At 45.3% G+C, this 23,130-nt stretch overlaps 1 protein-coding gene across 7 annotated transcripts in view; it reads right to left on the reverse strand.

Moving 5' to 3' along the window:
- Nucleotides 1–23,130, reverse strand: part of DNM3 (dynamin 3) — a 347,110-nt gene that overhangs the window by 36,708 nt on the left and 287,272 nt on the right. The window contains exons 21-22 of one of the 7 annotated variants that reach the window (XR_007357954.2): nt 15,010–15,157; nt 10,679–11,069 (exon numbers count right to left, since the gene is read on the reverse strand). The exons of 2 other annotated variants lie outside the window; for them this stretch is intronic. Coding sequence is in view for 3 of the 5 variants with exons in the window: in XM_048860259.2 (XP_048716216.1) it covers nt 15,088–15,157 (70 nt within the window). In the remaining 2 variants the exon portion in view is untranslated. Of the gene's footprint in view, nt 1–7,940; nt 8,066–10,678; nt 15,158–23,130 lie in introns of those variants that run through there. 4 more of the 7 variants (XR_007357953.2, XM_048860262.2, XM_048860260.2 and 1 more) reach the window with 4 other exon arrangements.

Genomic DNA, 23,130 nt, shown 5'->3' on the forward strand with positions numbered 1-23,130 from the left:
ACTTCCTTAAAAAAATGTGTTTAGACAAAAACCTAATTTTCAGTCCATGGTTTCTACAGAAATTTTTTGACCCATTCTACTTTATAATCTTTTTAAATTATAGTTTTAAACTAACAGTCATATTTTAAACCCTTCTGGTTTCTCATCCTGTGCTGTTAGACACATTTTAAGGCACGTAGTTTTACTGGACACACCAAAAATAGCCCAAATAATGTTTAAAAATACAATTTCAAATAGTTTTTCTATGACCTGTAGCGATTCCATGATGGTGCAGGGAGGTATGAAGAGTCACTCAGCACTCGCATGGGCGATCAGTAGGACTTGTGCTGTCAAACCTTGACATCACCCCCAAACTACCTTAGATACCCTCCCCCCCGCCCACACGCACACAATTGCTTCCCTTCTCTCACACGGTAGTTGGCAAATTGTTGCAAGCCGGGATGTTTTATGATGTTTTCGACAAGTCAATTGGTCAGCTAGACACACGAGAGAGGCTGCGGGGAAGAGCGTGATGGCGTTCCCAGCTCTCTCCTGCATTCTCACCTCACACAGATAGCTTGTGACCTCTTCAGAAAGGCATGAGACACAGCAGAGAGAAGTTTATTACTGCATCATAAGACACCAATAACTATACCCAGATCAGGTCAAGCCAGGGTCCTAGGACTATTGGAATGGTACTGAATGGCAAGCAACACTGCCACAGCCAGCTTTAGGGCCCAGAGAGGTGGAATCACACCCAGCATCTAGGTTTCCCCAGCCCAACCCCTTAGCTCCGCAACACACACCTCAGCGGCACTAACACAAAGGCAGGTGTCAGGCTGCGAGCGAGTTGCGTTACCCCAGCTTGGGACTGCCCACGCTAACTGCTATCAGGGAGGCTGAAGTTCTGGTGGATCAGGGCTCAGCTCAGACAACTCCTGGCTGTATCAGTGTGCCACAGTTCATTAGTGTGCTGAGCCCCATGGACAGACGGTGCTCTGGATGTGGCTCATATCATTACCTTCCTCGACAGAGGAGCCAACACCTCCAGCGCACCCCTTAAAGCACCCAAAGAGCAGACCGTTTTACTGAGCGTCCGGCCATCTCTCTCCTTGTGCGCTGTAGCAATAGGGACTGCTGCAATGGAAACAGGGTCTTTGTGTGCAAGCTGTGTGAACCTCACCTGGTCCTACACCACGTTTGTGACACCACAGAAGGGAAGGAATTATCTGACCAAATGGGCGCCAAGGAGCCCGGCTGCCAACAGGAGTTTTGCTACTTATTCCAAGGACAGCATGCCCATTCTTCATAAGTTTAGGTGAGGAATAAGCAGCAGGCGCATACGACTGAACTAAGGTCCTGATCCAAAACGCATGGCCGCAACAGGAGTCTTTCCATTGATTTCAGTGGGCGTTGGATCAGGCCCTAAGATACCACAGTTGAAAATCTCCCTCGTCTGAGTGAAGTGCTGATAGGCTCTGAAGTGTGACTAAAAGTGGCATGGTGGAATGCCACTGCCTCAGGGACATCAGATCAAATGTGATCAGTTGATAAATGAGAAGATGTTTGTTCCCCTTCCCCCATCCTGCCTAGCTGCCAGCGCTGCAGCTGCAGTCGGATCAGCAAGTCTTTCTGGGGGCTTTCTGGCTTGCACACCCATGCTACTAATAAAACCCTGCAGTTAGGGAACGCTGGATTCTGGATTGTGCACAAGATACAGCAGGCTATAGCAGTTCATACAAAATACAATATAATGTTTCTCTTAATTTTTCATCTGTGATTAGGTCAACCCAGCAGAGCTAGAAGGGCGTCCTTTCCATACACGTTATTGGCTAAGCAGATAACATCAGGCAGGAGGAATGTGCTGGGAATCTCTATGAGAGGAGACAAAAACATCTGTGGGTTGTGACCTGATTCAGATGGCTTTTAGCAAAATCTGTCAGAGCGCATGCCTGCTTTCAAATGAGATGGGAACATGGTGGCTTGGGGCAATGATATTTTATTCCCAGAAAAGATTTATTTGAAGGGTAGGATGACAGAAGATCACAGGGATGGAGAATCCCTATGGTACAGGACTGTAAATCTGTGCTTTTATTAGTCTATCAAGTGTGGAGATTCTTAAAACGACAAACAATACAAATTGAAGAATAAGGCCCAAAGCCCCAAAAGCTGTTAGGCACCAAACTCCCATTGATTTCAATGGGACTTAGGCACCTATAGACCTTTGTGGATCTGGCCCTACTGCTCATCTCAGTGCATGGGGGTTAGCATGTTCTGTCTCTTCTAGGAAACAAGTAACTGATTGCTGCATTCCCAGCACCTCAGGTGCTCTGGGTGATATCATGTATCCTGCCAAGGTTGAAATGTCATGGTGAAGGCAATATCTCACTTGTGAGTATTTAATGAAAGAGGGACAGCCAAAGTTTAAAAACACACATTCCAAGCTCACGATGAGCGGCACACTTGCCAGACCTACATAATTAGTGACCAGGATGATATTTTACAGTTGTAGTTCTCACTAGTTCCCTATAAGCAGATTTCCAAAAGATCTGTTGTGGAATTGTCAACTCCTCGCTCCACAGAGATGGCCTATCATGCTTTGGGCTAATGACATCATATAACCCTGCCCTTCAGCACCGAAGCCTGGAGTCTGCCCAGGGGGAAAAGGTAAGGCAAGTCAGACACAGATTCCCCTGATTTCTAGCAGTTGCTGAAGTGAACCAAATGGTGAATGCCCCTCGCTTGTAGGCCCATTCCCTACTGTGCTCGAAGCCATGCTAACTGTCCCCAGGTTTGCTTGTTGTTAGCAGCGCTCTCGCACACTTCCCTGACAAGTACAAACAAGCTAGAACTGTATTAGAAACAGATGCCAAAAACGCTCTGTGCAGGTACATTTCTGGTACAGTTTCAACTGTAGCATGACCCGGGCTGTAATCCACACACCCAACATCAGGGACAGTGGTGGAAGTTCCCCCCATTCTTTTCCTGTGCAGAGCATCCAAACCCAGGAATCTTGCATGCTGGGGTTTTCAGGCTGGGGAAAGGGGAGGACTGTGTACCAGGGTGCCAGAACAGGGGGGAAGAGCGCCCTCCCACTTTTGGGGGGGACGAGGCAGCACAGGAGTGGGGCCTTGGAGGAAGAGGTGGTGTGGGGGAGGTGTTTTGGGGGAAGAGGCAATACAAGGGCAGGGGCTTGGGGAGAAGGGGTGGTGCAGGGGTGAGACCTCAGGGAGCAGTGTGGGGGCTGGGCCACAGTTTGGGCACCTCTGGCCCTGTCACTTTTAGTGCACTTCCATCGCTCCTGCTATGTACTCTGGCCCAAATCCATTACAGTGGACGTTAGACACCGCCATATCTTTGAGGATCTGGTCCCCTATGACTAGAGCACTTGGGGCCAGAGTTACCCACTTATGGCCAGTTACTTGTGTGACAGGAAGTACCAGGAATGGGAGGGGGTGATCCAGCTAATTCAGTCATGCTATTAGTACACAGACCAGCAGGTCCAGTTCAAAACAGCAGGTTTCCCCCTTTCTCTGTGCAGGGAATGGATGCTCTAAACTTTCAGCAAGCGTAGAGCAGCATGGCCTAACTAGGGAGACAAGTCCACAGCCTTGAAAAGCCTGGCTCTGGAGTGACTGGTCAGTTATTAGTGTGTGCGCCTCTCCCTACATTTTCTGCTAATTGGAAATGAGTGATAAGATTAGCGCTCAGTGCAAGTGTGACAGACTCCAGGGTCTCGTCTATTCTGAGGTAAAAGTTGATTGGACTGCCTTGAAGTTGTACCAGATATACAAGAGTTTGCACAATGGCACCTAGATGCTACAATGATGAGCGCATAATAAATGGTTAGGCAGGCAGAACAGTTCTCCTAGGCACTTTACTGGGGCCATCAGTTCGTTGCAGTGACTGGGATGAAGTCTTTAGCTCATGTAAATCAACTGAACTAGTGCAGTCTATTAAGATTTGTCCTGAGTATAGCTGAAAAGCCAGGAGCAGTAAGCCAAGTCGGGCAGTCCCTCTAATTCAGTTGCAATGCTGGCTCATGTTTGGAATTTTCCCAAAAGCCTGGGATCCTAGCAACACTGTTGGACCCTCTGAGTTAGGAAAAGCTTGATTCACAAACGGACTGGTGTGATCACAGGTAGAAAGTATTTGAGGATGGATATGTCAAAACAGTGCTGTCAAAAACAGCATTGGTAAATGAACCCACAATGCTGTTGCTAGGACATGCGAGGCAAGACGCAAAGGCACTTCCCCGACAAGCATATGCATACCCAAAGGACAATGGGAAATGACTGAAGAGTATATGGGGCAATGAGCAGGAGAAAGGTTTCCTACCTTCATTGGTGTTTTCTGCATCTCTTGAGTTTATAGTTAACGCTTTTTGGACTGTTGGATGCACAGGCCTACCTCTGGAGATTCTAGCTGCTTTCTACAATGAGGTTTCCCAGTAGCACCCTCTCACCAGATTAATGGCGTATCCATAAATAATTGGGTTTTTCCCACTCAGATGTGTGTGATATTTTGGCACACATTGTTACATACCAGAAGAAAATCATGGCTCACGAGTGGCTGAAAACAGTCATGTGATGTGTTAGTAAGTTTCAATTGTTGACCTCCTTGGACATCAACAATCCTGAGATCCAGAACACTGTTAACCAATTGGATTTCATATGCAAATATGTGCCTCCGGATTGGCTCAGCTGTCGATAAACAGTTTTCCTTCAGTTCGTACTATAGACACAAATGTGACTCATAATTGGCTCACTGGAATGCCATATTGGTGTTTTCACTGCTTTTAATTTCCCCTCCCCTTTGAATGATAGATTAAAGAATGTGTTACATTTAAATACATGTCCAAAAATATATATATGTTCAAATATGTTTGAGTGGCGATGCCCAACATACAGTATGCAACAATCCATACTATTAACTTCAGGTTTTGCTCAACAGTAAAAATGATTGTCCTTTGAGGATATGTTGACATTACTGAACTACATGCTAATTGGGTGGAGTTCTCTGCCCTGTGTGATGCAAGAGGTCAGAGTAGGTAATCAAAATGCATCTTCTGGCCTGAAAAATCTATGGGAGAACTGATGCATGGCCAGGTTACATGACTTGCTCGAGGCCATACCACGAGTCAGTAGCAAAACTGGGCTAGAACCCAGGAATCCTGACACCAACTCCCATGTCCTGGCTGATGGTCAATATCTTCTTCCTTCTTTCCAGTTCATTGAAATGGGTGAGCTCTTAACAACAAAAACCACAGTAGATCAAACCAGAAGTCCATCAAGTCCATTGTGTTGTCTCCAACAGTAGCTAGTACCAGATACTTCAGAAGCAGGTATAACACCCACCTAACAATCTGTTATCATAAGGCTCCCATGGAATAGGTTCTTCCCATACACCAGGCAGGCAGTGGTTGGCTTATGGCTTGAAGCATGAACATTAACAGCCTTCATACATTTTGTTCCTAGATAGCATAACAGCTTATGCTGTTGTTCTTATTTGTACAAAGGCTCGTCACGTCTAGCACAGCTAGTGCCCAGCTGCACCCAATGTCTATTTTATTGGCTTCTGGACCTGAGGGTGTACTGACTGATGCAGAGGGGAGACAGATGACAGGTGGGGCTAGTTGCAAGGACAAGGAAGGGGGGGGCAGCAACTACATTTGTGCGGGCATGGACCTGATGCGGGTAGGATCTCCAGAGACAGCCTCCCAGTCAATGAATTGCAGCATCTGTGGGGGGAAGCAGGGAGAGGAGCCCAGAGGAAGCCCCCAGGTGAGTGGGGGGGGGAAACCACAGCAACCATCTTTTCCTCATTGCTGCTTTGTTTGCTCATCCCAGATCACTCCGGCTGGTGGAACGGGGTTTTCCCAGGGCAGAGCTGATCTGGTCAGGGTAGGGCCTGGAAGACAAGCAGCCTTCATGAGGCTTGGCCTTCTTGTATTTGCACTTTCAATGGGCTGTGAAGGACTGAGGAGCAAGCAGCAGCACAACCTTCTGCCTCTTGGTGAGATCCCCCATGACTCTAGGCTCAGTAGCCTGTTAGAGCCAGCCCTGTAAATGCCTATGCCTTTCTTGAATCCCACTGAGCTCTCTGACGCAGTATCTTCTGGCAGTTCCCTCTCCTCACCCTACTGTGATCACTACCCTTTGGATATTAGAGCTCACTGGGAACTGCCTGGCCAGGAGGGTAACGAGTTGTGTCACTCTCTCCTTTTGGGAGCCTGAAGAGAGGAGCGCTGTTCCTGGATGCTGGGGGAACATTCCCCTTTCACTACACTTTTCAGCTCTAGCAATATCTTGGTCAATATGAATGTGATACAGGTCAAGCAGGAATGACACTTACCTGGGGGCTCTTTTCTCTCATATGAGTTGCTGCGTTTGTTTCCTTCACTCTTACCAGGAGATGAGCACTTCCCCTTTGGTCCTTATTTGGTCCCTTTCCCACTACCAAAAGGGCAGGTTTGTTTAAGGAGAAGCAACAACCTACACCCATTCAGAGGCAATTGTCTCCAACCCCACTCTACAGCTCATCAAGAGCCATCTGGAGTTAACTGATGCAGGGGTGGATAATTAGCAGTTCTGAGGAAGTAAGAGCCCTACAGAGCTGAGTCAGGCATGGCACAGGTCTGGGAAAGCCTCCATGGTGTAAGGGCCAATCTACACTAGGAAGTTAAGCCCAACAATAGTTGTGAGCTTTGGTCCCCGCAAACTGGTGCTTCAGACAACTAGTGCAGGCAGGACAAAGCTGTATTCAGTGCCATTACCAGCATTCTTCTTGAGTACCCTTTCTGCCACAATGCCAAGAGTGGGTTTGGCTTGTTCACACAAGCAGTTACAGCTGGTTCCCGTCCTAATTCTGGGGTGATAAGCATTACCTACGTGTGAGGTTTTCAGCAGATGATGCCCAGTGTTACTGACACTGCTACAATTCCGCTGGAGGAAGCCGTGGTATAGATGAGGGTCCCTCAGTGACCAGTGTCTAACAGCCTATCATCTGGAGACCCAGAGCAGGCCTGAATGTCAGTGTGAGACACTGGGGGTGGATTAGGGCTTTTGCTTAGAAAAATGAGTGGAAAAATTCCAGTTCATTGATCACTGTATGGGATTATCAATGGAGAGATAGCAGTAGACTGTATTACTGTCACAGTCTCTGATTAGCTGGCAACTACCTCTTTTATAATGTCTACAAAAGACGTTCATCTGCTCTCTGCATTCTTGTGCCGCCATGAACCCTTATGAGCCACAATCTCATGGTGTGTGAGCATGGGTGGCGGGTGGAGCCCCCCTTCGGGGAGGCTAGCCCCCAGCTTCCCCCCTTCCAGCCATGGCTCCCGCCATGGCCAGAGCCCCCCTGACCCGCCTCATGGCTGAAGCCCCCCTCCCCTCTACCAGAGGAGCCCCGGGCCAATTCCTCTCCCCAGACCCCAAGCAGTCCTGGGGAAAAGCGTCTCACTCTCCTCCTGAAGAAGCTTTTGATACGCCCCATGCAGGTTCTGAGGCAGCTGAGGAGGCAGTGTGCGCTAATCAGCTTCCTGGGTTCATAAGTAATCTCTCTGGAGTCCAGGGAAATTACTGATGAACCTGGGAAGCTGAGTAGCACATACTGCCTCCTAAGCTGCCTTGGAACCTGCATGGGGCATAATAAAGCAAAAACATCCCCCACCAAACCCCGCAACCAGGGGTCAGTCGGCTTGAATTAAAGTATTATACCCGCTGTCCATGCATGTGAGATCTCCAGACAGCCTTCATGGAACCTAGCAGCACATCCCTTCTCTGCTGTATCCCATTGCTGATCAGAAAGGATAGCAAGTGCTTCAGCAGACTCCAAAGAGTTGCTCGCATGGGGTGTATCTAAGAAACATGGTTATGTCTCTTCATTAGCAAACCAGCACACATAAAACAATCTATGTCCAGAAGTTTGATTTATTCTTGACATCTGAAAACAAAATCTTTCATTTACAGCCTACTGCAAATTAAAGGTAATTTGGCCAAAGCAAACACCGATTGTGTTTAATATAAAGGAGGTGAAATGTTTATGTTAGGATGATCTTCCAGGAACTGCTGGAGGAAGCCGTCTAAATAAAAGACAAAAAAAGAACCCCAAATTCATTTGGTTGTGGGGGTAAGGGGAAAAGGATTTTAAAAAGGATTAAAATACATTATCATGGCACATAAACAAACTTGCCAGAAGAAAGCTGGTTAAGATATAAAGGTCCACAACATGCACTGTGAGGGGGAAAACCAGACTAAGAACTGCGATGTTAGCATTAGCCTGAATTCTCAAACCAGCCTCCCCATCTATCAGCAGTATTTCTTATCTACCCTACCGGCTCCGTGGAACTAGGCAAGTCCAGTTCTAAGTATGGAGATTCCTGGTTAGAGTTTTTCTGATTTTCTTGTGGTAAATAACATTCGTAGGAGGGGCTTCACTCCAGCCAGCCTTGAAGTTTGTGCCCTTTGCAGAGATGCAGTGCTCACCCTGCTGTCAGAGAGGTCAAGGACACAGTCCATTTCATCTCAGCATAAAAGGCACTTCTCAATGGGGGAAGCTTCAAGAACATCTTGTGGGATTCTGATGGAACTAGATATGGTAAAACCACATGGGTTACCACCCTGGACACTAACTTAGAACATAAGAATGGCCTCACGGGATCAGATCAAAGGCCATCTAGCCCAGTATCCTGTCTTCCGACACTGGCCAATGCCAGATGCCCCAGAGGGAATGAACAGAACAGGTAATCATCAAGTGATCCATCCCCTGTCGCCCATTCCCAGCTTCTGGCAAACAGAGGCTAGGGACACCATCCCTGCCCATCTGGCTAATAGCCCTTAATGGACCTATCCTCCATGAATTTATCTAGTTCTTTTTTGAACCCTGTTATAGTCTTGGCCTTCACAACATCCTCTGTCAAAGAGTTCCACAGGTCGCCTGTGAGTTGTGTGAAGAAACACTTCCTTTTGTTCGTTTTAAACCTGCTCTCTATTAATTTCATTTGATGACCCCTAGTCCTTGTGTTATGAGAAGGAGTAAATAACACTTCCTTATTTACTTTCTCTACACCAGTCATGATTTTATAGACCTCCATCATATCCCCCTTAGTCGTCTCTTTTCCAAGTTGAAAAGTCCCAGTCTTATTAATCTCTCCTCATATGGAAGCCGTTCCATACCCCCTAATCATTTTGTTGCCCTTTTCCAAACCTTTCCCAATTCCAATATATCCTTTTTGAGATGAGGCAACCACATCTGCACGCAGTATTCAAGATGTAGGTGTACCATGGATTTATATAGAGGCAATATGATATTTTCTGTCTCATTATCTATCCCTTTCTTAATGATTCCCAACGTTCTGTTCACTTTTTTGACTGCCGCTGCACATTGAGTGGATGTTTTCAGAGAACTATCCACAATGACTCCAAGATCTCTTTCTTGAGTGGTAAGAGCTCATTTAGACCCCATTATTTTATATGTATAGTTGGGATTATGTTTTCCAATGTGCATTACTTTGCATTATGACATGTACTATATTGGAGATGGAGTGTCCCTAAAAAAGCCACTCACAGCTCTTTGGGTCGCAGCAGTGCATTCAGAGGAATCTCTGATAAATTGGAATGGGACTATAATGAAGAAGATAGTTATCCTTCGATCCCAGGGAAGCCTCTGTAATGGGGGAAGGCTAAAGTTGGGTGAAGGAATTATTATTAAACTACTGCCAAAGCTGATCAGAAATGATCAGCAACGTGCTGGATCTCTGCATGGCTCGCAGCACGCTGGGGAGATGAGTCGCGCATCATGAGGAGAAGCTTGCAGTGCTTTCAGCACATGCTGAAGTGAAGTCTCTTGGATCTGTAGTGTATTAAAGACAGGGCATGTGGGGGAAGACAAGTTTCTATTGAGATGTTTGTGTGAGTACAAAAGACATTCACAGCCATTAAGGCCACTTAAGAAATATCCACAAGGGTTACAGCAAAACTGCTGTAAATTCTGACAGGCATTTTTTAACTTCTCTGCTGCTGCAATCATCCCACTTTTGGTTTCTCCAGCACCTATCAAAGTACAGCTTCTGAGTGATGCCTCCAACTGAGCCAGTGATTCAGTAACTGAGCTCCTGATCTAAGGAGCTGTCATGCTTTTACTGTTTGTTTTGTTGTAGAAACCATTTCTTCTCTCAGCACTGAGTAGTTGGACGGTACTAACTTGGAGGGGGGAACCTAGATATGTTCTGATGCATCTGAACATACAGACTCACTCCTTCAGGGTGAAATTCCCCGAGGCACAGAGCCAGCAGACGCACTATTCCAGTCCCATGCAGGCCCGTGAGTATTCGTGCTGTCCTGCAGCTCAGTGATGAATTTCACTCAGAATGTCTAATTTTAGTGCCAGTTTCTAGTCATTCACCCAAGTTTCTAGCACCCTGCTGTGCTCTTATTCCCCGAGAACTGTGGCAGACTCAGTTAATATTGGAATCTCCCTTTGGATTGCTCTTCTCTCATCTCCCCTTTCAAGGAGCAGCATATCTAGAGCTTCTACCTACTGATCAAAACTCCGACACTCACCACCTTGGTAAATCCCCATCAGTAATGCCAGAAGGTGAGCTCTTTAAAAGAAGACAAAACAGACTGAAGGAATGTAGCATGATCATGTTGAAAGACAGGTGAGGCTCTCGACCACATCCAGAAAGTAACAAACACCCAGCCAATATTCACCTTTATTTCAGGTTCAGAAATGCAGTGCGACATTTTTACAGCAGGTGTATGAGACCTTCGGTAATGACTGAGGATTCAGAGATCCAGTCACAGTGTGCAAAAATCCATGCCAGTAATCATTTACATACTGCAAAACCAATGGCAGGTGTTGTGGCTCATATTAACGAGGCAATTAACATACAGAGCAACATTCAGAGAGAATCTGAGCACTTGCTCCTCACAAAACGACGCCACTGTGTACATCATTCTGGAAAAGTAGAGAGGGATAAAACACAAACCGGGAACAAAACAAACAGCCGGCAACATGGAACAAATCACATATCAAGCAAGTGCGTTGGACTCTCTGGACGGGAGAAGCCATCTGTATCCACTCGCCTGGAGATAAAGCAAGAGGAAAGACAGGCAGAGTGATATTCATTTACAAAAAGAAGCTGTTCTACTGTGTTACATGCAGAGCACGGCATGGGGAGGGATCAAAGACAAAAGCAGGACATGAGCCTCATGTAAAACCAATGCAGAGGGTGAAACACCTCACCAATACCATCAGTGCAAAACAGGTCTGCATTCAATTGAGTGGTCTTCAGTTCTTAAGACAAATAGATCTATCTAATAATCTCTCTGTACTGTATGCACATAGTTTTAAATAGAGGCTTGCAATATCGAGTATAATATTTTCTATGTTCTAGTATAACACAAGATGGCATTATACAAAACACACACATCTCTCTTAATAGAACAGAAGTCTCTTTTAGAAGAGGCTTATTCAGAAAGTGCAATAAGACAGGCAATGAAGTAAATACATATTTACTATAGCTAAGCCTTCCTTTTCATTTCACAGACACTCCTTGTCTTAGGAAGGTGTAGGGTTACAGACTGAGAGCTACTTATGACACAAGCAGGCACATTACACCTCTTTAGCAAGGTCAACCATGACTTTGCAAGGCACAATACACTATCCATGCTAAGAGCTAGGCTTCGCCTAAACAAAATAATGGATGAGCACCAGCCTGAAGCCAAACTAGAAGTGGTCATCCAACCACATGGACACTGCTCACCAAGGAATGGAATGGAGATTGGAGATCACTAACATGAGAAGTCCTTGATCCATCTTTCCACACACACAGCCAGACAAACTCCCCCAGCCCTTCATTCCTATTAAGTTAACTGCAGGAAAAGAATCATCCTCTACAGTCAGTCTTCTGAGCTTTTCTAGAGACAGTCTAATGAAGGGTGAACAGTCCCTGGCTGTGTGTCTGGGATATGGGATCTCAGGCTTAGCACGCCATTGTCTGTGGAGGGAAACGCTACCTTTCTCAGTCAGCCACTCCCCTACTGGAAGATCTAGGCAGAAGTACTGGCGAGTTGCCCAGCTGTCCTTCCAGCGCGGAGTGAGCTGCTGCCAGGAATGTTTCTGGTAAGAACTTGAGGGGGTGGGAGGGGAGGAGAGGAACTAAACGTAATCAGGGTGAGTAGGAATGAAGAGTGCAGTTCCACAGATTGCCATGCTGACAAACATGAACTATGATTATAAGATGAATCTGTATCAGCTGGCGGTAGACTTTTTTGGTAAAGTATTTAGAATTCCTTTTTCTTGAGAAACGTAGTTTACTCTGAAAAATGCATAACTATCAACTTAAGGTAAAATTATCAGAGTATGTGGATTTGCACTTGAGGCTGATTAATGCGCACATATTTAAATGCTGTGTTTCCTTCCAGAATAGTTTTGTATTGTTTACATTTTGAGATCACTGATGAAAGAATACTCTTTATTTTGGGTCAGATTTAATGTTGCTACACTGTGATGAAATATGCATTTCTTAGTGACTGATAAAAACGAGCCCAATTCTCTTCACCTTTTGTAGCCATTTACTTCAGTGCAAACTGTGTGTCAGATGCTATCCCATTCTGATTTCTTTATACCCACTTTGCACTGAAGTAAATGACTACAAAAATACAGGGCAATTGAGAATTAGGCCCAATATGTTATGGGCCTGATTCTGATCTCGGTTATGCAGAATTTACTCTGCTGTAACTCCAATGACTTCAGTGGAGTTACTATAGCTTGACAACAGCGTACATGAACTCAGAATCAGGCAATGTGTGGGCAGTTTAAGATTTATCCACAACAAAAATTATTAATAACTTGGCTTAAGTTCAGTCTATTTTCTTTAAAATGTAGCTGTCTCAAGCAGATTTAACTAGACACTTTCTCCTGTGCTTTTTGAAAAAAAAATTTCAATTTTTTTTGCCAAATCAGTTTCCAAAGTCAAAATTAAAAGGGTGCTAAAATAGGGCTTTATAATAGAAGTTGGTTGCAAATTAAAACTTGGAGATAATAAATACAGAAGTTTTGCCTGTAAAGCATACACCTACTGGTATAGTACCATATAAATACCTATAATAAATAACATGTTACGTATTAAATTACAGAATACTAAAGAGTGGAAAGCATAGAAACATCATTGAAATGTAATCTTTTACTTTCCCATAATTCAAAACAGCACAACTGAATTTAGAAGGTGCAATTTCTTTTTACTTTAAAGATGATTTTATAAGTTTGTTGTTCAGTATTTTAGCATGTTCTTCAAATTAACATTGGCCATTTTAGCAATTCACTAAGATCACCAACGTGTCAAAGTCCATCTTTGCAGTGCTTAAAACACTGACCTCTAGACTCTACAGGTGCGTGTGCTGAGTATAAGGTTGACAGGAAATTAAACTAATATAAAAATCACGCTGCTTTCCCAAGTTAAACTCTCTTATGTAACAGAAACACAATTTGCTTCAGTGGTGGACACAGCTATTATTTAAATCAACAGTCTGGGAATATTTAACAGGCAAAATTCCCACTGGTTGTGGTTCTGATAGGATCCCTCCCAACCATTGAGATACTGTGTACTGTAGTACCACATACAGCTTCAATACATGAATTCATTAGATTGATTCATTACAGTGATGGCCATCATAACCACCAACTGCCTTCCCTTAGGAATTGTAACTATAATAAACTAACAACAAATACTTTCTGAAGACATCAGGCCAAATTAGTTTAATTCTGTCCACTTCATTTGTTGTACACCAGGGAGGGAAATTTCCTGATCTATTTAAAATGGCAAGGTAACTAGTTAAGATAAAGCTTTTTGTAAACAACAACAAACAATAGGACCCTTGAAAATGAACAGCTGTTAAAATAACACATCTCCAGGATATATAGCTGATCACTTCTCACTTGTTTTAGTTGGATAAAGGGACTATCATACCAAGCCACAGGGGATTTCAATGAATGAAAATGCAAAATCTTTACACAGTGTAATTTTGTCTGAGGGTTTTAATAATGGTTGAAAAGAGAGATCAGCTTCAAACAAAATCCTCGATCCAAACAGCACTTGCTACCGAGAAAGCTCAGATCCAAATTCAGATCTGAACTCTGTGACTTTGGTCAAAATATCATTCAAATAGTGGGTAAGGAATTGGTGGCTCAGTTACAGACATTCACATATCCAATCTGTTCCAGTTTCTCACACTGAAATGCCAAATATACCACCCACTTACTCCAGACTCTGACGCCTTACTCATGGTGTGTTATGTTTACACTCATGCTCCCATCAAGTTTGGTAGGAATGCTCATATGAGGAAATACTACCCAATGTGAGCAAGGGGATCAGAATCTGGCTCTTACCAGTTACTAAAAGAGAAGACTGACTGCCCCTTGGCCTGTAAAGAGGGACACAAAGAGCGGAGCCCATCACACCATATATGGCCTTATTTTCCTTAGCAACGTCCTTCATAACCTAGAGGCTTCTGATGTTGAGAAATTATAGTGAAAGTAACCATCCAGCAGGCTTGTGAAAGAGACATGAGGACATGTGTAATTATGGGGCGTTCAGGAGATTTTAATTACAGACAACATTGTTTCTCTCAGCCCAATTGGCATTTAAGGAAGGAAATGTGTATAACTATAATCCCAAATTATAGGAAGCCTTTCTTTAAACAATCTGACGCAGAAACATGGAAGCTACTTATAAAAACAAGATGTCCCTTTGAAATGGGGAAGAGGCAAACTCTAAGCACTCGGTCAACACAACACACAATACAGCAAGCCCCTGTTTGATTGTATAGAACTGGGAACACTCAAGTGCCTGCATTAATATATATGTCAATATACTAGCTAAGAAATCAGCTGTTTGCAAGAGGGAAAGTCAAGGCATCACAGACCTTCCCATGACATTTCAGACCTCATAAGCAATACAGAATGGACAGAGTATATTAGTAAAATCAGTTACTTGCCTACAGATGTCCATACATGCGACTATACCTTGGTTATTGCAACAGTTATCAAGCGAGTTGCTTCCATACATTTGGTTAGCAATTAATGACATGCCAGAAACTTCACTTAATCTAACAGGGATGAATCTAACGGACGAATTACAGTGGGTCGAGTGGGTGAAGGGGGTGGTCTTCGGCTAGAGAGAGAAAGAGAGAAAAAGAGAAAGAGGAAACAAGCAGAAACATTGAGTATGAATCTGTAACCTTTTCACTGCTGCAAAATTTTGCTATTCCTGTGTTACCATGCACACGCAGCTATATGTCGCATTTCTACTTCCAATTACAATGGAACAGGACAGCCCATAAGCATTTGCAACCGGTAAGAAGGTAAAATGTTCACTGAACAGCTCCATGCGCAGTACAGATACTCCCCCTGGAATGGCCAAAAGTTCGTTCTCTGTTTCAAAGGTTCAGAGGTCGACTGGTCAGGTGTCCCTCCCAGCTTAGAAAGGCACAGAATGGAATTAGAGCCAAGTTTTCAAAAGTGGCTGTGGATTGTGATGCCCAATTTGAGGAATCTTGGGCCTGATTTCCAGAAGGCGTTGTAAACCCAAAGCTCCCATTTGCTTCAATTAGAGCTTAGAAGCAACTTTTGAAAATACTGACCTTCGCTACTAACACTGGGATCATTAGCTTGTTAGCTCCCAGTTCTCCTGCAGTAACGTGGCAAGAATGGTGAGCTGGGAAAAGACTACTGAGTGGGTTCAATGTCACAGGGCCCAGTGAGGCCAAGACCTGTTCACTTCTTGACTTAAGAAGTTTTAGTGGGAATCAGAAGTATGAGACCGTGTGTGAACGCAGATACATATCAGTCTGGAGCTCAAGTATAGCTCAGTCCTTTACTCCAAGAGACATTTTCTCCTTTTACTGCTGTTGTGCTTAACTTTAACCACATTTAACCCCACTGAAGTGAATAAGCTACTTCCATGGAGTAACTGAAGCATGTGCGTAGGTCTACATGTTCATGACTGCCCTTATGAAATGAATGATTCTGCTTCCAAGGCATTTCATGCCACTGGCATTCCCCCTAGTGGCTAGCTCACTCGTAGGTCTAGTTTCAATGCAGGATGAAGTTTCTCTTACTTGAACACAATGGGAGCACTTGTGTAAAGACAGGTTTCAGAGTAACAGCCGTGTTAGTCTGTATCCGCAAAAAGAAAAGGAGTACTTGTGGCACCTTAGAGAGTAACCAATTTATTTGAGCATAAGGTTTTGTGAGCTACAGCTCACTTCATCGGATGCATTCAGTGGAAAATACAGTGGGGAGATTTATATACACAGAGAACATGAAACAATGGGTGTTACCATACACACTGTAAGGAGAGTGATCAGGTAAGGTGAGCTATTACCAGCAGGAGAGCGGGGGCCAGGGAAACCTTTTGTAGTGATAATCAAGGTGGGCCATTTCCAGCAGTTGACTAGAACGTGTGAGAAACAGTGCGGGGTGGGGGTGGGGAATAAACAAGGGGAAATAGTTTTACTTTGTGTAATGACCCATCTACTCCCAGTCTCTATTCAAGCCTAAGTTAATTGTATCCAGTTTGCAAATTAATTCCAATTCAGCAGTCTTTCATTGGAGTCTGTTTCTGAAGTTTTTTTGTTGAAGAATTGCCACTTTTAGGTCTGTAATCGAGTGACCAAAGAGATTGAAGTGTTCTCCAACTGGTTTTTGAATGTTATAATTCTTGACGTCTGATTTGTGTCCATTTATTCTTTTATGTAGACACTGTCCAGTTTGACCAATGTACATGGCAGAGAGGCATTGCTGGCACATGATGGCATATATCACATTGGTAGATGAGCAGGTGAACGAGCCTCTGATAGTGTGGCTGATGTGATTAGGCCCTATGATGGTGTCCCCTGAATAGATATGTGGACACAGTTGGCAATGGGCTTTGTTGCAAGGATAGGTTCCTGACTTAGTGGTTCTGTTGTGTGGTTGCTGGTGAGTATTTGCTTCAGGTTGGGGGGCTGTCTGTAAGCAAGGACTGGCCTGTCTCCCAAGCTCTGTGAGAGAGATGGGTTGTCCTTCAGGACAGGTTGTAGATCCTTGATGATGCGCTGGAGAAGTTTTAGTTGGGGGCTGAAGGTGATGGCTAGTGGCATTCTGTTATTTCCTTTGTTGGGCCTGTCCTGCAGTAGGTAACTTCTGGGTACTCTTCCGGCTCTGTCAATCTGTTTCTTCACTGCAGCACGGATCTACAACCTATCCTGAAGGACGACCCATCTCTCTCAGAAAGGATGTGGACAAATTGGAGACAGTCCAGCGGAGGGCAACGAAAATGATTAGGGGGCTGGGGCACATGACTTATGAGGAGAGGCTGAGGGAACCGGGCTTATTTAGTCTGCAGAAAAGAAGGATGAGGGGGGATTTGATAGGAGCCTTCAACTACCTGAAGGGGGGTTCCAAAGAGGATGGAGCTCAGCTGTTCTCAGTGGTGGCAGATGACAGAACAAGAAGCAATGGTCTCAAGTTGCAGTGGGGAAGGTCTAGGTTGGATATTAGGACAAACTATTTCACTAGGAGGGTGGTGAAGCACTGGAATGGGTTACCTAGGGAGGTGATGGAATCTCCATCCTTAGAGGTTTTTAAGGCCCGGCTTGACAAAGCCTTGGCTGGGATGATTTAGTTGAGGTTGGTCCTGCTTTGAGCAGGGGGTTGGACTAGATGACCTCCTGAGGTCTCTTCCAACCCTAATCTTCTATGATTCTATGACAGGGCCGTGAAGAAGACGAGAGAGACCCCAGCCATAGGAGAGGCCATCCTTGCTCAGGGACGGAGCCAGTGATGAGCTGCCAAAATCTTAACAACGGGTTCCCTCCTCACCCCATGAGGGGGTCGTTGCCCACCCCTGATCCCCGGGACTCCTGCCCTATCCAACCCCCTGTGTTCCTTGATGCCCCCCCTGGACCCCTGCCCCATCCACCCCCCTCCCCTGTCCCCTGACTGCCCCCAGAACCGGGCAGGAGGGTCTCGTGGGCCACCGTAGTGGGTGCCCACCCCACCCCTAAGAGCCAGAGGGACCTGCTGGGGAGCGAGGTGGGGAGTCCTGGAGGTGCTTACCTGGGGAGTCCCTCTGGCTCCTAGGGGCGGGGGAGTGTAGCTAGGGGGGAGCAGGGGGAACGGCTGCTCCCCCACTGATCACATCAAAAGTGGCGCCTTAGGAGCCGACACAGTGGGTGCTCTGGGGCTGGAGCACCCAAGGGGAAAATTTGGCGGGTGCAGAGCACCCACCGGCAGCTCCCCACCCCGCACCCGGCCCCACCTCACCTCAACTCCTCCTCCGCCTCCTCCCCTGAATGTGCCGCCCCGCTCTGCTTCTCCGCCCCCTCCCCTGGCTTCCCGCGAATCAGCTGTTCGCGCAGGAAGCCGGGGTGGGCTGAGAGGCAGGCGGTGGCTTCCCGCTCAGGCCGAGGGTGGTGAAGGTGAGCTGGGGTGGGGAGCAGTTCCCATGCGCCTCCCCTCCCAGTTACCTGCTGCGGCGTGGGCGGCCCTCCTCGTGCCCCGCCCGCTCCAGCTCACCTCCACCTCCCTGGGCCTGAGTGGGAAGCTGCGGCCTGCTTCTCAGCCTGCCCCAGCTTCCCACGCGAACAGCTGATTCGCGGGAAGCCGGGTGTGGGGCTGGAGAAGCAGAGCAGGGCGGTGCGTTCAGGGAGGAGGCGGAGGCGAAGGTGAGCTGGGGCTGGGGAGCTGCCGGTGGGTGCTCTGCACCCACCAAATTTTCCCCTTGGGTGCGCCAGGACTGGAGCACGCATGGAATTGGCACCTAAGGCGTCCCTTTTGGCCAGTTAAATTTAGAAGCCCTTTTAGAACCGGTTGTCCCTCATGGAACAACCAGTTCTAAAAGGGCTTCTAAATTTAACAACCGGTTCTAGCAAACCGGTGCGAGCTGGCTCCAGCTCACCACTGGACGGAGCCATTCAGCAGCAGAGTGGCCTCCCCACGGCCATGGGCTCGTCGTCCTCCTCCTCGTTGCAGTTCTGGCTGGGGGGCTCTACTCTCATGAGATCCCAGCCTTTCCCATACCTTGCGCCTGCAGGGTTTGGGGGTCACTGGTCTCGTGGCTGTGCAAGGAGCCCTTTGAAGCGAGGCTGTCAGGGGAATGATCTCTGCAGGCATAAAGTGTGGGGAAGGCTGTAGTCCTGGTGGGGCAGAGCAGAGACCTCCAGCCAGGACTGTGAGGAGGAGCCCAAACCACCAGCTGCTGTGGAGGCCACCCCGCTGCCGAATGGCTCTGTCACCAGGCAGGTGTCATTCGGCAGCGGGGTGGCCTCCCCCTGCAGCCCGGCAGTCATCGCCTTGCTTGCGGCCCCCGCTAAGGGTCTCTGCTCTGCCCCGCCAGGACCCCAGCCTTCCTTACACCATATCGATGTAAGTCGAACCCAGCCAAGCCAGTCTGTATAGCTGCTCTGAGAGAGGGCTGGAGTGCGGTCTGAGCACAAGAACTCCTGAGTTCTAAATCCATTGCTAGCAGTGATGCCATTAACGCCCAGTGAGCAAGTCACAACCTCTCTGACTGGTTTCAGAGTAACAGCCGTGTTAGTCTGTCTTTGCAAAAAGAAAAGGAGTACTTGTGGCACCTTAGAGACTAACCAATTTATTTGAGCATGAGCTTTCGTGAGCTACAGCTCACTTCATCTCTGACTGCTTCCCTACCTCACAGGGGGGACTTTTGGGAAAAATGGGCCCAATTCTGCTTCTACTGAACCTAATGTGAGTTTTGCCAATGACCTCACTGGAAGCTGGCCTCCTGGCACTAAAAGTGCTTTGAAGATAAAAAGCATGAGTGTTAGTATTTTTTGAACTGGGACTCAATATTTGAAGCACGTTTATGCTTGAAAAGCTTTGTTTTGTTTTAAGTGTAGCTTGTATTTCAATACACTGCCCTGTGGAGAAATGAGAATCTTAATCCCTAACACACAACACAAATGGGGCAGACTCCAATTGATATCCTAGTGGAAATCAACAAGCTAAAATAAAATCCCTAAACAGCAATTTCTTCATGGTGTATTTTTCTAATAGAAGAATGCTACTCGGCTAGCTTCAGTGTTCGTTTGTTAGCTCAGATTACAAAATTGGTAGTTTTGTAAAGACCCACTTGTAAGGCTCTGCATTTGTGCTGGATTACATTAAACTGTTCCTTTGTTGAAGTACATCATGTTGCATTGCTTAGTGCTTACTGAAAACACCAACTAATGTGTGTACAATTTACAAACGAGAGAATTCATACAGCTTCTTCATAGTAAATGTGAAAGATAAGACCAGCAATGTATTTCAGCACAAACTTGAACGATACAGTACATTGAATCCAAATATCATACTTCCAAATTCTTGTGTTCAAATTTACATTTAGACTAGGTTGGTCAGAAACTAGCTGGCACAGTAAGATAGAAGCCTGAGTTTCAATTTGGTTTTGGTTTCAGTGAAATTAGTTTGGTTGTCTTGTTCTACATCCCGTTTATATACACTAAAGCGCTACGTAGCCTTATTCCTTCCACGACTGTCCTACAATGCAGTGCTCCACCCTAGAGAAGTCCCTCTGGTTCCACAAGCCACTGAACATAGCAGTTATGCGAGGCAACTCCTAGTCTAGCAGCCTCCCAGAGGCAGGGAACCTGAATGCTGGCATCTGTAGCTTTTGTTCCTGATGCCAGCATGCACTATAGAGAGAGGACCAGATGCTCATCTGGTGTAAATTGCCCTAGCTCTATTGACTGCGGTGGAGCTACAAAGATTTACACCAGTTGAAGAGGGAGGGAGCGAAAAGGGCAGGCCTGGAAGCTGCTGATCACTAGACTTGGAAGGATTAGATTTTTAATCAGGAAAAGTTGGTAAATGTTGATTTCCCCAGACACACACAAACCAAAGAAAAATTATTTCCTTCAATAATAACAGAAATTTACAGATGGGCAAAGTAAGGAAAATGCTGCTTGAGAACTTCAGAGTTTGAGTTAAGGAAACTCAGTTGAGTTATTTTGTACATGTCGACATGGGATGCTGACATTTCTGTTTTGATGGTTTTAACATTTTGAATCTCAGCACCTACTGTCAGTGAATAATTACCCTCTCACCCCGCACATAATTTCCCACAACTGTGAAAATTTACATAGATAAAAATGCTTAAAAATAAATATCAATATAATCCATCAACATGATAAAAAAAAACCAATCTAATTCTTCTAAGCCTACCTATCACTCACCCAGATTTCCTTGGCCGGGGGCATAGCGAGTGTAGGCCCACTTTTTGGCTTTCAGTAGGTTTTCACCTTCTTAGTTTGAAGGAATCTGGACTGCTAGCACAGGAGGACAGGCCTGCAACACAGGCCTTCTTTCCTCTTCCCTCACTTTAGGCCTGGAGCTTACAATGGAAGGAATTTCAGCAATCGGTTACACTGGTGTAACGGAGCAGAGAGCCAGGTCCTGGATTATTCCTGATAAATACAGCTGGCTGAGCCCATAGGATCATCTTTCTTAAGGCCACCTTCTTATTTCAGTCGGACTAAATCAGCTGAAAAATAAAGTTCTGAGGAAACAATGGGTTTCAGCCTGTAAAATTCCCTGGTTTTTTAGTGTGAAGTGTGAGCAAAGGTTACACAAATGTTCCCTTAAAACTACAGTGATCTATAGACTACAACCAGCAGCAGGGGGAGCTGTAATCTTCTGAACTCATTCAGATCAAAAGAAAATTAGAGAAAAACAAACCCAAACGATCTGTGTGCTGTGCTAGCTGCCATGTCAATGAGTAAATATGTGACTAAGCCCAATTAAATGTTTAGTCTGAAGCCAAGAGATGATATTGGTAGAGACAGCAGAGCCCACAGTTTTTCTGCTTTCATCAGACTCTCTCATATTCTGGGACCGGATTCACTGCGTTAGCTGTTCACAGGGTCCAAAAGGTTGATTTCTGGGCAGATTCAGAAAGAGACAGTCCTTTTAGATAAAAATGTCATTTCTACAGTGATTCCTATTTAGCTGTTGCTTCAAATCTTTTCACTGAAGTTTCAACTTTTGGGGCAGACCCCCAGAACCTGGCCCCCTTTAGCTAATGGCCTGCTGGGTCCATTTTCTGAAAGGGAAATGCTGTATTTGTAAAAGTTATTGCTAAAGGAGCAGGGGAGCATACGTTCCTAGGATTGAGTAAACGAGTCTGCAGAAAGAATCAGAACTTCTAACTAGCATACATTAAGCAGAACATAAAGAATTTACCAATGAAATCCTATTTAATAACTCCCTGATGTTTCTGGAGTGACTCCTCCTTTGAAGATTTCAGTGGGGTTTTATACGAGGGCTTAACTTCTACTTCCACCCAAAAATTAAAAAATAAAAAAGGTTTATTTTATTTTTAATCTAAAGAGCACACAGTATTTTTTTTCAGTTTTAAGAGAGCTCCGAATAGCTTTAGCTAGACAAATGCAGAGCAAAAGTCACTAAATAAAGCAAGTCTAGACTTAAAACTCGATCAGAACCATATGGGAACTCTTCAAGCATCTGCCTTTTCAGAACTGCTATCATTCTAGAGACATAGTTCACAAAATATGCTTTCAGTGAAGCATAGCTGTAATTACAGTGGGAGGCCCTGCTTTAAGATCATCGCTGGACTAAGAAGAAAAGCCAGGATAGTTCTAAATAAAAGGCTTTTATTTCCACTTACATCTTACATTCACGTCTGTCCATGACCATCACAGAGCACTTACAAAAGTGGATGTATTTTACAATACATTCCTGTTGGTCTGGAGGTGTAAACAGCTTTTTATTTACTTTTTTCTATAAAATTGGCAAGTGTTCATTATATTCCCGGCCTCTTGGGCTCAGACTACACTGTGATTGGAAACTGTGTTCACACCTTTTTAGAAAGAAAATATTGAAACAGTTCTTCAGCCAGGTTTCACTGGTAATGTGGATTCAAGTCTCTTTGTGGACCAGGCTTATTTTAGACTGTAAAGTGGAAAGAGGTTAGACAGATTTTTTTTCTTTAGGTGGGGAACAAAAGTCACTTCTTCTATAAGTCACTATATTCAATCTTAGGGGGAACTGAAACCCATTTTCCCAGGCTTGTCCTAATTGAGAGACAGTCCTAGCATCCTTGCCTGTTTTACTGAAAAGAAGATT

This window comes from Caretta caretta, chromosome 8 (assembly GCF_965140235.1).
Source record: "Caretta caretta isolate rCarCar2 chromosome 8, rCarCar1.hap1, whole genome shotgun sequence".
Classification (NCBI taxonomy): Eukaryota; Metazoa; Chordata; order Testudines; family Cheloniidae; genus Caretta; species Caretta caretta.